This window comes from Somniosus microcephalus, chromosome 16, assembly GCF_052327205.1.
Source record: "Somniosus microcephalus isolate GS21.2 chromosome 16, FLI_Smic_1.0, whole genome shotgun sequence".
Lineage (NCBI taxonomy): Eukaryota > Metazoa > Chordata > Chondrichthyes > Squaliformes > Somniosidae > Somniosus > Somniosus microcephalus.
The window spans coordinates 42418317-42433919 of NC_141002.1; the positions used below are offsets into that span (position 1 = coordinate 42418317).

At 51.0% G+C, this 15603-nt stretch overlaps 1 protein-coding gene across 1 annotated transcript in view; it reads left to right on the forward strand.

Annotated features, from left to right (window-relative positions):
- The window catches only part of LOC147106104 (structural maintenance of chromosomes protein 1B-like), a 172432-nt gene that overhangs the window by 148819 nt on the left and 8010 nt on the right, over positions 1-15603 (forward strand). Inside the window, exon 23 of the mRNA XM_086008868.1 lies at positions 828-897. Within this exon, the coding sequence (XP_085864994.1) occupies positions 828-897 (70 nt within the window). The remainder of the gene's footprint in view (positions 1-827; positions 898-15603) is intronic.

A 15603-nucleotide genomic window follows, 5' to 3' on the forward strand; every position in this document is an offset into this window, starting at 1 on the left:
GGGAAAGCTAACCATAGGTAGCATGAATGGCGCTGGCAGCTCGCCCTGAATATTAAAATTAGGTCTCTCATCAACGTCATCAGTTGGGTATAGTGGACGCCCTCTTTAAACTTTAAAATCGCTCGCATAATCTTTCCAAGTGAATAGTTTTGAAATGTATATACACAATTGAAGTGTAAATTCTGCAAATATATGCATATTTCAATTTAAATGTTTGCTTCTGCTGACGCCACACTACCCCTTTTAATCGAGCAAGAAATTGTAACAAAAATCACTGCAGGATTTGTGTAATTCAAAATAAAAGTGAAAGGAACAGAGAGAGCTTACTGCATTATTGCCAACATTCATGGTTCACATGCAAGATTATACAAGTATTTAACCAGTGCACTGTTCAACTTCTCTGTCTACAACTCTACCCCAAATAAACATTATTTTAGTTCAGCTGCTGTCAAAAATGGAAGCTGCTTTGCAGATTTACTTAATAAATTTAAACCGAACTGCTACATAATGAAAAAATGTTTAAGGAGAAAATTACTTTATAAAATGTGTTGTTTACATATTTTCTTCTCCTTTATTATTTCCATGAAACAGGTTTTTATATAATGAAGTTCCATCCCATGTACTTCCCTCACTCCATCCTGAAAAGTCAGTTTTTAGATCATTCATCACTTAATTTCATAACAACCCCATTCTGGGAGTGGAACTCTCAAATTACTTTGCCAATTTCTAATTTTACAACCGAAATATGTTTTATGTTCACCGTAGAAGATATTGTAAGCCAGTAATTTTTATTTGTATTTAAAAAATGATAATTATGTCTGTTTCAGCTACCGGCCTACCCCTTTCTTTGTGCTAGATGAAGTAGATGCTGCTTTGGACAACACAAATATTGGAAAAGTAAGTATGGTGTGCTGTGAGGGTGCATATCCCAGCAATTACTGAAATTCATTTGCCAAAAAATTCCTAGGTTTCCAATTGAGCAAAGTTTATTTCTAGAGGGGTAGAGAAATTTATTCTAAACTTGTATCAAACCTTGGTTAGACCACACTTGGAGTACTGTGTACATTTCTGGTCTCCATATTATATAAGGATATAGAGGCACTGGAGAATGTGAAAAAAAGATTTACAAAGGTGATACCAGAAATGCGAGGTTATACCAATCAGGAAAGGCTGAACAGACTGGGGGTGGGGGCGAAATTGGGTGCCTTCCGTTAGTGCCCCCGTTGGCGCTGCCAGGCGCACCGCTGACATCGACTCCTGCCGTATTCGGCGAGAGTCTTGCGACGGCGTTGTGCCCCAATCTCCTTCACCCGGAGATTGTGACATCATCGCCGTGCGTAGCGCTCTGGACCCGAAATTGACTTCCGCCCCCTGCAGCAACGCCGGTCGAAAACAACGACAGCTGCAGAAGGCGTTTATTGGGCGGCCGGCCACTTCGGGGGTGATGATTAAAGGCAAGGTGGCCTAGATAAGTAATTCCCCCCTCCCCCCTCGAGTCTCTCTTTTGAAAAGATAATCACCAAGAAATCAAATAGGGAATTCAGAAGAAACTTCTTTACCTAGAGAGTAGTGAGAATGTGGAACTCGCTACCACAGGGTGTAGGTGAGGTGAATAATTTAGATGCATTTAAGGGGAGGCTTGATAAGCATATGAGAGAGAAGGCAATAGTGGGTTATGCTGGTAGTTAGGTGAGGAAGGATAGGAGGAGGATCGAGTGGAGCATGAACGCCGACATGGACTGGTTGGGCCGAATCGCCTGTTTCTGTGCTTTAAATTCTATGTAAAAATGTAGTCTTTGTACCAGTTGAAGAGATGTTCAGGTACAATAGGATACTGGACAAGGGAGTGCTGAACAGTGTCATTTTTAAACTTTTAGACTTGATTTTTAATACTGCTCCATAATGCAATTAAAAATGTTGGTGATTAAAATGGGTAAGATACCAAAATGGGTGCGGGGATCGCGATGCATGATTAACCCGCGCCTGTTGACTGCAAGGCAGACAGCATGTCAAATTCGTGCTGCCTGCTGTTTTAATTTATTACTGCACTAGCTGAAGTGCCCGGCGGTGCCGAGGCTTTTTCGAGGGCATGTTGTTGTTGGAAGAGAGAGAGAGAGAGCGACTGGGGGGAAGAGAGAGAGCGACTGGGGGGAAGAGAGAGAGCGACTGGGGGGAAGAGAGGGAGGGGAGGGGTGGGGGGAAGAGAGGGAGGGGGGAGGGAGGGGGAGGGGAAGGGAGGTCGGAGGGGAGGGCGGGGAAGGGAGGGAGGGGGAGGGCGGGGAAGGGAGGGCGGGGGGAAGGAAGGGCAGGGGAGGGGAAGGGAGGGCGGGGGGGAGGGAGGGGAAGGGAGGGCGGGGAAGGGAGGGCGGGGGGGAGGGAGGGGGGAAGGGAGGGCAGGGGGGGAGGGGAGGGCGGGGGATGGAGGGCGGAGGGAGGGCGGCGGGCGCCCCCCCCCGAGGGTCGCGGCCCCCGAGGGTTGCGCGCCCCCCCCCCCCCCCCCCCCCCGGAGGTGAAGACCGCCGATTGCGCGCGCAGCAGGAGCTGAGACGCGGCGTCTCTCTCGGCCGGCGGGCCCGGTTGCCAGGGCAACCGTGACGCTGACCAAGCCAGAGAGAGAGACGCCGCGTCTCAGCTGCTCCTGCTGCGCGCGCGGCCCCCCCCCCCCCCCCCCCCCCCCCCCCCGAGGGTCGCGGCCGCCCCCCTCCCCCCGAGGTGAAGACCGCCGATTGCGCCCGTTGCCAGGGTAACGCTGGACGCTCAGCAAGCCCCGGCAGAGAGAGACGTCTCAGCTCCTGCTGCGCGCGCACCCTAGCGGCGCTGGGCTGAGGCGGCCCTCCAGCCTTCGAGTGGGGCCGGGAGGTGCCTAGCTCGGGCGTGGGTGCGGAGGAGACGCCGAGGCTTCTAGGCCTACCTGGAAAAACGGGGAAAGGTAGGAAAATTAATGAGATTAGATAAGTTAATTACTTTCTAAATCATTTTTTTTTAAAACAATATGTGTTTTAAAAGCAACGTTTTTTTTTAAGATGCAGGAAGCGGGAAAAAGAAAGGAAAAGTTTGGAATCAAGATGGCGGCGACTCACCTCGGTTCAGAACGATAAAGCCCGGCCACACGCGCACCGATTGGCCCGGCGGCACACGCCAGCAACCCGGCGTACGATTGGTCGAGCTCGAGGTCACTCTGTCGCTAATGAGCGGATAATGAGATGCTAATGAGCGGAATGTTGAAGGTTTTTGGGATACCGCGGGCGCAATTTTAGCCCGGCCGAAACGTAAATACGCTTAAAACCGTCTCGGAAGCGTAAGCTTTCTTTGGAGGTAACGCGCGCGTAGGTACGCCCTGTAACTTTCGAGTGCATACCCGCAACGCACACGCGATGACAGACAGATAGACAGATAGAAAGACAGAATGACAGAAGTACCGATTTATATATATATAAATGCAGCCAACACTCCCCGCGCTGTACATTGGCTGCACGCATCAGCAGGGGACCAGATATCGCAATTGCCTAGCGCTACTTAAAGCCAACCTGCACCTCTTAAAGGGGAAGTGCATTGTGGCTGTAGGAGGTTGTGAGAGTACTTTCAAAAGTGTGCTGTGGAAGATTCAACAATAGCTGATCATAGTAGAGAGTGTGCACCAAGGTTTTCAGACACTACACTGGAGGTCTTGGTGGGTGGAAGAGGTAGAACAGAGGAGAGATGTCCTGTATCCTCAGGGGGGCAGGAGGCCCTCAGACACATGCTCAGGAGGCAGAGGGAAGCGATGGCGGTGGAGGTCAATGCCAGGAGTATAGCTGCAAGAACCTGGATGCAGAGCAGGAAGAAGTTTCATGATCTCACACGAGTTGTCAAGGTCATTGAGTTTATCTTCAAAAGCCATATCCTACCAACTGCGCAACTAGCCTCATCCACTGCTCAATTAACTACATCCTCCTCATCCATCTACCAAAAGTCGCTATCAATCAGGACTCAACCCTACCATTCATATGCTTTACCTGACCCTCACACACTTGGCACTGTTGCAAGCCTCACACCCACATCTCACAACTTGCACACACTGGCAGCTAATAAACCGTGACAACCACATCACCCAAACATTGCACGACACTCACTGACACACCTTCCTCTTTCTTGCAGGAGAAGGTGGCGCACAACAAGAAGCAGCAGGAATTAACTGGAGGAGGGGGGACAAGCGCACCTGCATGTTTTAACCCCCATGGAGGAGATAGTGCTGGCCATTATGGGAAGGGGCATTGCTGAGGCTGTGGCCACCGGCGGGGCTGAAGCGATTGATGAGGGTAGCCGCATACCTAATCCTCCTCCTTTCATCCCACTCCCTCATCCCTCAATCTCTTCTGACTGAGAAGCTGCAATGGGTGTAAGCATCTTACTTTCTCCTCTCCTCGCCCCTCACCACAACCCAACCTTTGTCCCATTTTCATTTCAGATATTCAAGAACTGGAACCTGCCCAGACAGAGGAGGAAGAAGAAAGTCAAGATGCAGAGATGTCGTCACTCGATCTCATAGTGGCAACCACCAGCTCAGATACTGACACTGTGTATTTTAGAGGATAGGATAGAGGAGGGATCTGCATGTGGTGAGATAGCGGGCACAAGTGCGCAGGAGCCAGGGCGGGGAAAGGATAGCACAGGTGCCAGCTCGCCAGAGGGCAAGGTCGCACTGGTTCTGCTGCTGAGGACTCGATGAGGAATTCAGTGGATCAGACTACAGAAGAAGGCTGATGGGTGTACACACCTAAATGCTTGGTACACTGGGAACCCTGCCGGAAAGCCTGTGCTCAATGTCGAGGAGCATGGAGTCCAAAACCAACTTGACACAGGGCTTTGCGCAGAGCTCGGAGCCCATCCTTTCCAACATGGAATGGGTGGCCACCTCCATCAGCACACCTGTGGAACCAGCCATGATGCAGCGTCTGATGACCGGTGTCTCCGCTTCCACCAAAAGTCTGAGTGCTGCCATCATGGCTCTGGATACCAGTGTTCAAAGGGGCTTCCAGGGCGTCGCAGCACTCCAGCAATCTGTTCTGCAACATATTAGTAGGATTGCTGAGACGTCACCCCCAAGAGTGGTAGTGGCTCCATGGAATACGAACCTGCTGACCTCTCTCAGGATGACGGCATTCATGCTGCCACTCCGCCAGTGCCCTTGATGTTGTCTGTCAGCCAGCCAGGTGCAGCCCAGGACGAGATGGTGCAGTCTGAAACTGGCCTCTTTTAGGCCCAGAGCTGCTCGAGGTCTCCCTCCAAGGCCATCTGCAGTGTTCTGAATTGAAGGTCAGCAGCTTTCCACCAGCCATGCTGTAGCCTCTGGGGAAGCACCAGGCGGTGGAAGCATTGCTTGAGGACACTGATGCTGTGCTCTATAATATTCCTTGTGGCAGCATAGCTCTCATTGTATGCCTGCTGTGCACGTGTGCATGGATTCCAGACCAGAATCATGAACCATATCGTGAGTGGATAACCCTTGTCGCCTGATATACCTATCAATTCCTCCAATAAAAGGCGAAGAGTTACGAAGGTGACTAAAGGTTTTTATTGACTAAATAACAGAGCCCACTCTCGTGGGTGATCCGATCCAAGCAGGAGGAATACCAGCCAGTCGCTCACCTTTATACCTGGCCTGGTGGGTGGAGCCAAGGCGGAGTCGGCAGTGGTCATCCCAGGTATAGCAGTGTGGCAAGAGGCGACCTCGTACCGTGATACAATAGTGGTCAGTGATACAGTTATAACGAACAGTGGTGAACAGTGCTAACTACTAACAGTGATACGATAGTGAACGTGGTTTACCACATTCACCCCTTGTTTAGAATTAAGTCCGGCGGGGTGAAGTGTACTACCAATTCTGGTAGGTCAGTCTGTCCGGAGGCTTCGTAAGCCTCTCCGATCGCCGCAGCGGTGGTGTTGCCTTATCCGGTGCTGGTGCCTTATCCGGTGTTGATGCTGGTGTTTGCGTGGTCGGCGAGGGCTCGTGGGGTTCCGGCATGCCGTCTACCTGGACTGAGGTTGGGGGGGGTGGTGACGGTGTTTCCGGATCGGCTGAGGGTGCGAGGTCTCGTAGGGAGACAGTGTCCTCCCGCCCGTCTGGGTACGCCACGTAGGCGTACTGGGGGTTGGCGTGCAGGAGGTTCACCCTCTCGACCAGGGGGTCCGTTTTATGGGTCCTCACGTGTTTCCGCAGCCAGACCGGCCCCGGGGCGGTCAGCCAGGTTGGTAGAGTGGTTCCCGTAGTCGACTTCCTGGGGAAAACGAACATTCGTTCATGGGGGGTGGTGTTAGTGGCCGTGCAAAGTAATGACCGGATGGAGTGCAGCGCTGTCGGGAGGACTTCTTGCCAGCGGGAGGTTGGGAGGCCCTTAGACTTTAAGGCTAAGAGGACGGCCTTCCATACCGTCGAGTTCTCTCTTTCCACCTGACCGTTACCTCTGGGGTTGTAGCTGGTGGTCCTGCTTGCTGCAATACCTCTCTCTAGGAGGAATTGCCGGAGTTCCTCGCTCATGAAGGAGGAGCCCCGGTCGCTGTGTATATAGTTCGGGAACCCGAACAAGGCGAAGAGGGCATTCAGGCACTTAATGACCGTGCTACTGGTCATGTCGGGGCAGGGGAAGGCAAAGGGGAAACGGGAGTACTCATCAACGATGTTGAGGAAGTACACATTACGGTCAGAGGACGGGAGGGGCCCCTTAAAGTCGATGCTCAGGCGCTCGAAGGGGCGGGTGGCCTTGATCAGGCTTGCTCGGTCCGGCCTATAGAAGTGCGGTTTGCACTCCGCACAGGTCTGGCAGTTCCTGGTCATGGTCCTGACCTCCTCGATGGAGTAGGTCAGGTTGCGGGCCTTAATGAAATGGTAGAGTCTGGTGACTCCGGGGTGGCAGAGCTGGTCGTGGAGGGTCTGAAGCCTATCGATATGCGCGCTGGCGCATGTCATTCGTGAAAGGGCATCAGGGGATTCGTTCAGCTTGCCTGGCCGGTACAAGATCTCATAATCGTAGGTGGAGAGCTCGATTCTCCATCTCAAAATCTTGTCATTCTTGATTTTGCCCTTCAGCTTGTTATTAAACATGAAAGCCACCGAACGCTGGTCGGTGAGGAGGGTAAATCGTTTGCCTGCCAGGTAGTGCCTCCAGCGCCGTACTGCCTCCACGATCGCCTGGGCCTCTTTCTCGACCGACGAATGTCGGATCTCGGGGCCCTGTAGGGTCCTTGAGAAGAAGGCCACTGGCCTCCCCTCCTGGTTTAGGGTGGCGGCTAAGGCGAAGTCGGATGCGTCGCTCTCCACCTGAAAGGGGATGGACTCGTCCACTGCGTGCATCGTGGCCTTGGCTATGTCTCCCTTAATGAGGGAGAAGGCCGCGCACGCCTCCTCCGTGAGGGGGAAGGAAGTGGCTTTCAGGAGGGGTCTGGCTTTGTCCGCGTAATTGGGTACCCATTGGGCATAGTAGGCGAAAAGCCCCAGGGTTCTCCTAAGTGCTTTAGGGCAGTGGGGGAGGGGTAGCTCCATGAGGGGGCGCATTCTTTCTGGGTCGGGGCCGATGATTCCGTTCTCCACTACGCAGCCGAGGATGGCAAGGCGCGTGGTGTTAAACACGCATTTCTCCTTATTGTAGGTGAGGTTCAGCCGTTGGGCCGTACGGAGGAATTTCTCCAGATTCGCGTCATGTTCCTGCCGGTCGCGGCCGCAGATAGTGACGTTATCTAGGTAGGGGAATGTAGCCTGCAGTTCGTTCTGGTCAACCATCTGGTCCATCTCCCTTTGGAAGACCGAGACCCCATTAGTGACACCGAAGGGGACCCTAAGGAAGTGGTATAGGCGCCCATTCGCCTCGAAGGCGGTATACTGGCGGTCCTCAGGGTGGATAGGGAGTTGGTGGTAGGCCGACTTCAGGTCGATGGTCGAGAATACTTTATACTGTGCAATCTGATTGACCATGTCAGATATGCGGGGGAGGGGGTATGCGTCCAGCTGGGTATATCTGTTTATGGTCTGGCTGTAGTCGATGACCAGGCGGTTTTTATCGCCGGTCTTTACAACTACGACCTGGGCACGCCAGGGGCTGCTGCTCCCCTCGATAATGCCCTCTTTCAGGAGGCGCCGCACCTCAGAGCTAATGAAGGCTCTGTCCCCGGCGCTATACCGCCTGCTCTTGGTAGCGACGGGTTTGCAGTCAGGGGTAAGGTTAGCAAACAGAGAGGGTGGCGGGACCTTGAGGGTGGAGAGGCTGCAGGTGTTACGCGGTGGGCGGTTTAACGTTTGCTGGTTGTTGACTGTGAGTGGGGGGAGGGGTCCACCGTATGCTAGGGTTACGCTTTGGAGGTGGGATTGGAAGTCCAGCCCTAGTAGGACGGCAGCGCAGAGATGGGGGAGGACGAGGAGTTTAAAGTTTTTATACTCCGTGCCCTTAACCGACAGGGTCACGACACAGTAGCCGCTGATGTCCGTGGCGTGGGACCTCGATGCCATCGAGATTCGGCTGCGCGTTGGTAGGACAGAGAGGGAGTAGTGGCTCACCGTGTCTGGGTGGATGAAGCTCTCCGTGCTTCCGCTGTCGAACAGGCAGGTCGTGGCGTGGCCGTTCACTTTGATGTCCATCATTGACTTGGACAGATGGTGCGGGCGGGCTTGGTCCAGGGTGACGGAAGCTAGTGTGTAGCTGAGCGAGTCGTTGTCATCTGCGGGCGAGGCGGTCGGGCGTGGTGAGTAAAATGGCGTCTCCCACGAGGTAGGGCCCCATGAGGCACTATTGGGGTCGGTTGCCTTAATCAAAGATGGCCGCCCCCATGACTCATGTGGGGATGCTGGCCTCAGTTGCCCTAAACAAAGATGGCCGCCCCCATGACTCATGTGTGGGGATGCTGGCCTCAGTTGCCCTAAACGAAGATGGCCGCCCCCATAGTTCGCATGCGGCACTGCTGGCCTCTGAGGATCCGCTCCTGCAGGCCTTGGAGAAGTGGCCTTTCTTCAGGCAGGTTTTACATATGGAGTTCTTGGCTGGGCAGCGCGACCTCGGGTGCTTCTCCTGGCCACAAAAAAAACAGCCGGCGGCCCGATCGCGGATGCCCGATGTCGGTGCCGGGGGTGGCGGGGCCGGTCGGGTCCGGGACGCCGACGCAGAGGTAGGTCCCGGGGGCGGCGCTGGGAAGGGTGCTGTGGTAGGGGTCGGGCCCGAGTCCCAGGGTCGCGAGCAGTACCTGGTGAATGCTTCCTGATCTTGGTGGGCCACTTCCAGGGAGATAGCGAGGGCTTCAGCTTTTTCCATGCTGAGGTCTTTAGCTTCCAGCAGTCTTTGCCGTGAGTACTCGGACCGTAGGCCTTTCAGGAATGCGTCGCGGATATTATCTTCAGTATTTTCGGCTGCCGACACCGATTTAAAGTCACAGTTCCTGGCGAGTGCATATAGCGCCTGTGAGAATTCGGCTACTGATTCTCCTGGCTGTTGCGGCCGTGATCTTAGGAGGTGCCTAGCGTACATGTAGTTTACCGGGGTCCGGTACTTCTGTTTCAGCAGGTTGATGGCGGTCTCGTAGGTAGTCATGTCCTCGATGAGAGTGTATACTCTCGGGCTCAGTTGTGCCTGCAGGACACTTAGTTTGGATGCCTGAGGGACGCTGGATTCTCTCAGGTATGATTCGAAGCAGACCAGCCAGTGTTTAAAGTCTGCGGCTGAGTTTGCTGCTTGGATCGGATCACCCACGAGAGTGGGCTCTGTTATTTAGTCAATAAAATTGATATACCTATCAATTCCTCCAATAAAAGGCGAAGAGTTACGAAGGTGACTAAAGGTTTTTATTGACTAAATAACAGAGCCCACTCTCGTGGGTGATCCGATCCAAGCAGGAGGAATACCAGCCAGTCGCACACCTTTATACCTGGCCTGGTGGGTGGAGCCAAGGCGGAGTCGGCAGTGGTCATCCCAGGTATAGCAGTGTGGCAAGAGGCGACCTCGTACCGTGATACAATAGTGGTCAGTGATACAGTTATAACGAACAGTGGTGAACAGTGCTAACTACTAACAGTGATACGATAGTGAACGTGGTTTACCACATCGCCACACTTTGATTTGCCGTGGTGGGTCAAATACATCTGGCACAGCGGACGCTGAATGAACGAATCATGACTACTGCCAGGATATCTGGTATTGACCTGCATGATGTGCTGCCTGTGGTCGTACATCAGCTGCTTAGTGAGGGAGCGGAATCCCTTTCAATTCAGGAAAATGGCAGAGTTGATATGAGGCGCACGCAAAGCAATGTACGTGCAGTCAATAACACCCTGCACCATGGGGAAGGTTGCAATCCGAGCAAACCCTCGTGCTTGCACTGCCTGCTTGACTCTGGCAAGAGGGAATGAGATGAAGCTGTCTCTCTTTGCATGGAGAGCCTCAGTGACCTCCCTTATGCAGCGGTGTACTGCAAACTGCAAGATGTTGCTTATATCTCCAGCAGTAGCCTGGAAGCAGCTAGACACAAACAAGTTCAGAGCCACAGTAACCTTGACAGCCACAGTTAATGTGGTCCTTGCCCTGCTCTGAGGTTGCAGTTGTGGCTGCAGCAGTTGGCAGATTTCAGTCACGGCTTCTTTAGTGAAGCGCAGACGTCTCAAGCATTGGTCGTCACTAAAGTTCAGGTAAGAGAATTGCTCCCTAAACACCCTCTGCGGATATGGCCTCCTGCTGCGAGCCCTTCTTCCCCCTCCTCCCTCTTCTAACAACTTGTCCTGCTCTGCGTGACCCCTCTCCATTCTCCCAGTCCAAGAGGAAGGCCGACTAGGGTGCTATGGGGGGGAGGAGCTAAACACGATTAAAATCACTAAGGAGGTGGTACTCGGTAAGATAATGGGACTAAAGGCGGATAAATCCCCTGGACCTGATGGCTTACATCCTAGGGTCTTGAGAGAAGTAGCGGTAGGGATTGTAGATGCATTGGTGGTAATTTTCCAAAACTCCCTGGATTCAGGAAAGGTCCCAGCAGATTGGAAAACTGCTAATGTAACACCCTTATTTAAAAAGGGAGGCAGACAAAAGGCTGGAAACTATAGACCAGTTAGCCTAACATCTGTGGTTGGTAAAATGTTGGAGTCCATTATTAAGGAAGCAGTAACAGGACATTTGGATAAGCATAATTTAATCGGACAGAGTCAACATGGTTTTACGAAGGGGAAGTCATGTTTGACAAATTTGCTCGAATTCTTTGAGGACGTAACAAACAGGGTGGATAAGGGGGAACCAGTGGATGTGGTGTATTTGGACTTCCAAAAGGCATTTGACAAGGTGCCACACAAAAGATTACTACACAAGATAAAAAATCACAGGATTGGGGGCAATATACTAGCATGGGTGGAAGATTGGCTATCTAACAGAAAACAGAGAGTTGGGATAAATGGTTCATTCTCGGGTTGGCAATCAGTAACTAGTGGTGTTCCGCAGGGGTCAGTGCTGGGACCCCAACTCTTTACAATCTATATTAACGATTTGGAGGAAGGGACCGAGTGCAACGTATCCAAGTTTGCCGACGATACAAAGATGGGAGGGAAAGCAGTGAGTGAGGAGGACATAAAAAACCTGCAAAAGGACATAGACAGGCTAAGTGAGTGGGCAAAAATTTGGCAGATGGAATATAATGTTGGAAAGTGTGAGGTTATGCACTTTGGCAGAAAAAATCATAGAGCAAGTTACTATCTAAATGGAAACTGCAAAGTGCTACAGTTCAAAGGGATCTGGGGGTCCTGGTGCATGAAACACAGAAGGTTAGTATGCAGGTACAGCAGGTGATCAGGAAGGCCAATGGAATCTTGGCTTTTATTGCAAGGGGGATGGAGTATAAAAGCAGGGAAGTCTTGCTGCAGTTATACAGGGTACTGGTGAGGCGACAACTGGAATACTGCGTACAGTTTTGGTTTCCATATTTAAGAAAAGATATACTTGCTCTCAAGGCAGTTCAGAGAAGGTTCACTCGGTTGATTCCGGAGATGAGGGTGTTGACTTATGAGGAAAGGTTGAGTAGGTTGGGCCTCTACTCATTGGAATTCAGAAGAATGAGAGACGATCTTATCGAAACATATAAGATTGTGAGGGGGCTTGATCGGGTGGATGCGGTGAGGATGTTTCCACTGATGGGTGAGACTAGAACTAGGGGGCATAATCTTAGAATAAGGGGCTGCCCTTTCAAAGCTGAGATGAGGAGAAACTTCTTCACTCAGAGGGTGGTAAATCTATGGAATTTGCTACCTCAGAGAGCTGTGGAAGCTGCGACATTAAATAAATTTAAAACGGAGATAGACAGTTTCCTAGCGAATAAGTGGTTACGGGGAACGGGCAGGGAAGTGGACGTGAGTCTAGGTTCGGATCAGCCATGATCCTATTGAATGGTGGAGCAGGCCCGAGGGGCCGTATGGCCTACTCCTGCTCCTACTTCTTATGTTCTTAGGCCACCCGGGTCTGCAAGCAACTAGTCTCAGCACAAGCCTCTAAGTCACCAAAAAAGTACTTCAGCGCCAGCCTGACCACTCCCTGTAGACTATCGAAACAAAGCGAGTATAGGAAAGCTCCCAAAAGCGTAGAATTGCACCAACAGCCAGAAGGAATAATCCAATAACTAATCTGTAAGTAGTGCATAGTCCCTTTAAATAGCCCTGGTGCGGGGTCCTTCATACTGTTTAATGTGCGAAGTTAAGAGAGGATGTAGGCTGTATCATGTAGCTCGAAAATGGCAGCGCTGGCATCAAATCAGTGTTGCACACTGATTGATGTCATGCTCTGCATGGTTCCAGCAGCCGTTAGTTGTGCGCACGCAAACCCCTTTACACATATGACGTCCGGCGCACTTCCTGTCAGAAGTGTGCACATGCATCGTGAGCACCATTTTTGACCATCAGGAGGACTCGTAGCGCACAAAAATCGGGCGCTACAGAGCCCAGTTTAGCCTCCGAAGTGTCTTGCAGCACAAAACAGAGCCCACTTGTTTCCTCATCACAACAGCATTGGTTGTAATCGATCTCCTTTACATTGGCTTATGCTGCCCAAAAGCTCAGTGCCTCATGACATCCCAGTTGAAACTCCATTCTTTAGTGCCAACTTATTTTACCTTTTGAAAGACTGCACATCAGTCAGCACCAATGGAGTTCAATCTAGTTCTAAGCAATTCTGCAAAGAAGAAAAGTAAGTGGCACTGGCCAGTAACTATGCAGCTAAAGCATGGTAATGTAATACTAGGTTTACCCACCTGTAAGAAAATACTGGTATCAACTGGTGTAATAGGACATTATGGGGTCATTTTAACCCCCCAAAAACGGGTGGGTTTGGTTCAGATGGTATGTTAAAATGTAAAAAAGCTCAAACCCAAACCGCACATGGGGGCGGGCAACCAACCTGCTCCCAGGAGGTGGGTCGCTTATTTAAATATTTTAATGAGGCTGCACATATCAGATTTTTTCTGTTCCAGCTTTTAACACTGGCCGGCAGGGTTTCCCGGGCCTCGGGAAACCCAGCAGCTAAAGGAAGGCAAAGGACTGCTGCGTGGAACAGGTTAAGTGCTTTTTCAGCACTGCTTGTGGGCCAGGAGGAGCAGGAGTGCTTCCCCCACCCCCACCACCAAGCAAACCTGTTTCCCATTCCATGCCATCGGCGCCCCCCCCCACTCTCTTTTTCTCCCCGCCCCCCCCAACTCTCTTTTTTTCCCCGCCCCCCCCCCCCCCAACTCTCTTTTTCTCCCCGCCCCCCCTCCACAGTGAACACCGTCCTCCATTTACTAGAATGATGCCAGAACAGAGAGGTTATACCTATTGGGAAAGATTGAACAAAATGATGGGGCTGTTTTCTCTAGAAAAGAGAAGACTGAGGGGTGACCTGATGGAGGTCTTCAGGATTATGAAAGGGTTTGATAGGGTAGATGTAGAGAAGATGTTTGTACTTGCGGGCGAGACCAGAACTAGGAGCCATAAATATAAGATAATCATTAATAAATCCAATCGGGAATTCAGGAGAAACTTCTTTACCCAGAGAGTGGTTAGAATGTGGAACTCGCAACCACGGAGTTGAAGTGAATAGCATAGCTGAATTCAAGGGGAAGCTAGATGAAGGAGAAAGGACTGGAAGGATATGTTGATGGGGCTAGATGAAGAGGGGTGGGAGGAGGCTTGTGTGGTGCATAAACATCCCATGGACCTGTTGGGCCGAATGGCCTGTTTCTGTGCTGTAATACTTTGTAGCACCCCCCTCCCACCCCATTTCTCTCCTAACTTCCAGCAATATTTGTTTACCTCTACAACCCAGTCATGGTCAGAACCAAACATGTGCTTATTATTATAAGCACATATTCTCGTACCGATCTCCAGATTCCAGCTGTTGTCCCTCGTCTCTGTTTCATCAACTATACAATAGGCCTCTGCTCTCAACAACTGTATCCAAGTCTAATACTGCATACCACAGATACTCCACCAAAATGCTTTAATGCAGGTCCTTGTGAAGGTCTTTGATAAAAATGTGCTCACTGTGAAGCTGACTCCCCTGCTAAGATGCTCAGCGACAGATTGATGTATGCCAGAGCCCTCCGTCCCCGAAAGTTTTCCCCCTTTTTAATTAGATATCCACATCACAGTTTGATCCTGGATCTCACACGAAGGCTGAAGGAAGCTCTTCTGTTGCAGACCCAGTCTCTGAATCACAAAGGAGAATTATTTGGGCAAGCTTAACCTGCTTTGAGATGTGTTGTCATTGAAGAAAGGTGAGATAGATCAAAGTGTCCTTCACTGCATCTCAACATGATCCCCAATTTGTGTCTGAGTTAAAGTTGGCACCCAACAACAACAACTTGTATTTATATACCGCCTTTAACGTAGTAAAACATTGCAAGGTGCTTCACTCGAGCGTTATCAAACAAAATGTGACACCAAGCCACATGAGGAGCTATCAGAGCAGATGACCAAAAGCTTGGTCAAAAATATAGGTTTTAAGGAGAAAGGCGGTGAGGTTCAGGGAGGGAATTCCATAGTGCCTTGGCAGCTGAAGACACGCTGCCAATGGTAGAATGATTAAAATCGGGGTGCTCTAGAGGCCAGAATTGGAGGAGCGCTAGGCCATGGAGGGATTTGAAAACAAGGATGAGAATTTTAAATTCTAGGCGTTGCTTAACCGGGAGTTTTGGATGACCTCAAGTTTACAGAGGGTAGAAAGTGGGAGACCGGCCAGGAGTGTGTTGGAATAGTCAAGTCTAGAGGCAGAAAAGGCATGGATGAGGGTTTTAGCAGAGTTGAGATGGGGCGGAGTCAAGCAATGTTATGCAGGTGGAAATGGCCAGTCTTAGTGATGGCGCGGACATGTGGTCGGAAGCTCATCTCGGGGTCAGATATGACACCAAGGTTACGAACAGTCTGTTTCTGCCTCAGACGGTATTTCCAGGTACTGCAACAATTGGGACTGACACCCCTTGTGTCTTTGAGATCTCTGTGCAAAGCCATATATAGGAAACTTTGGTTTATCCAGAGGTTGTATGTCCGGAATACTCGATCTAACGGCAAAAATCAGGAGCCGTTTTCTATATGTTTTTTTAGTTCTCGTTGCTTTTTTTTCCCCAAGCACTGCAAGGTCTGTA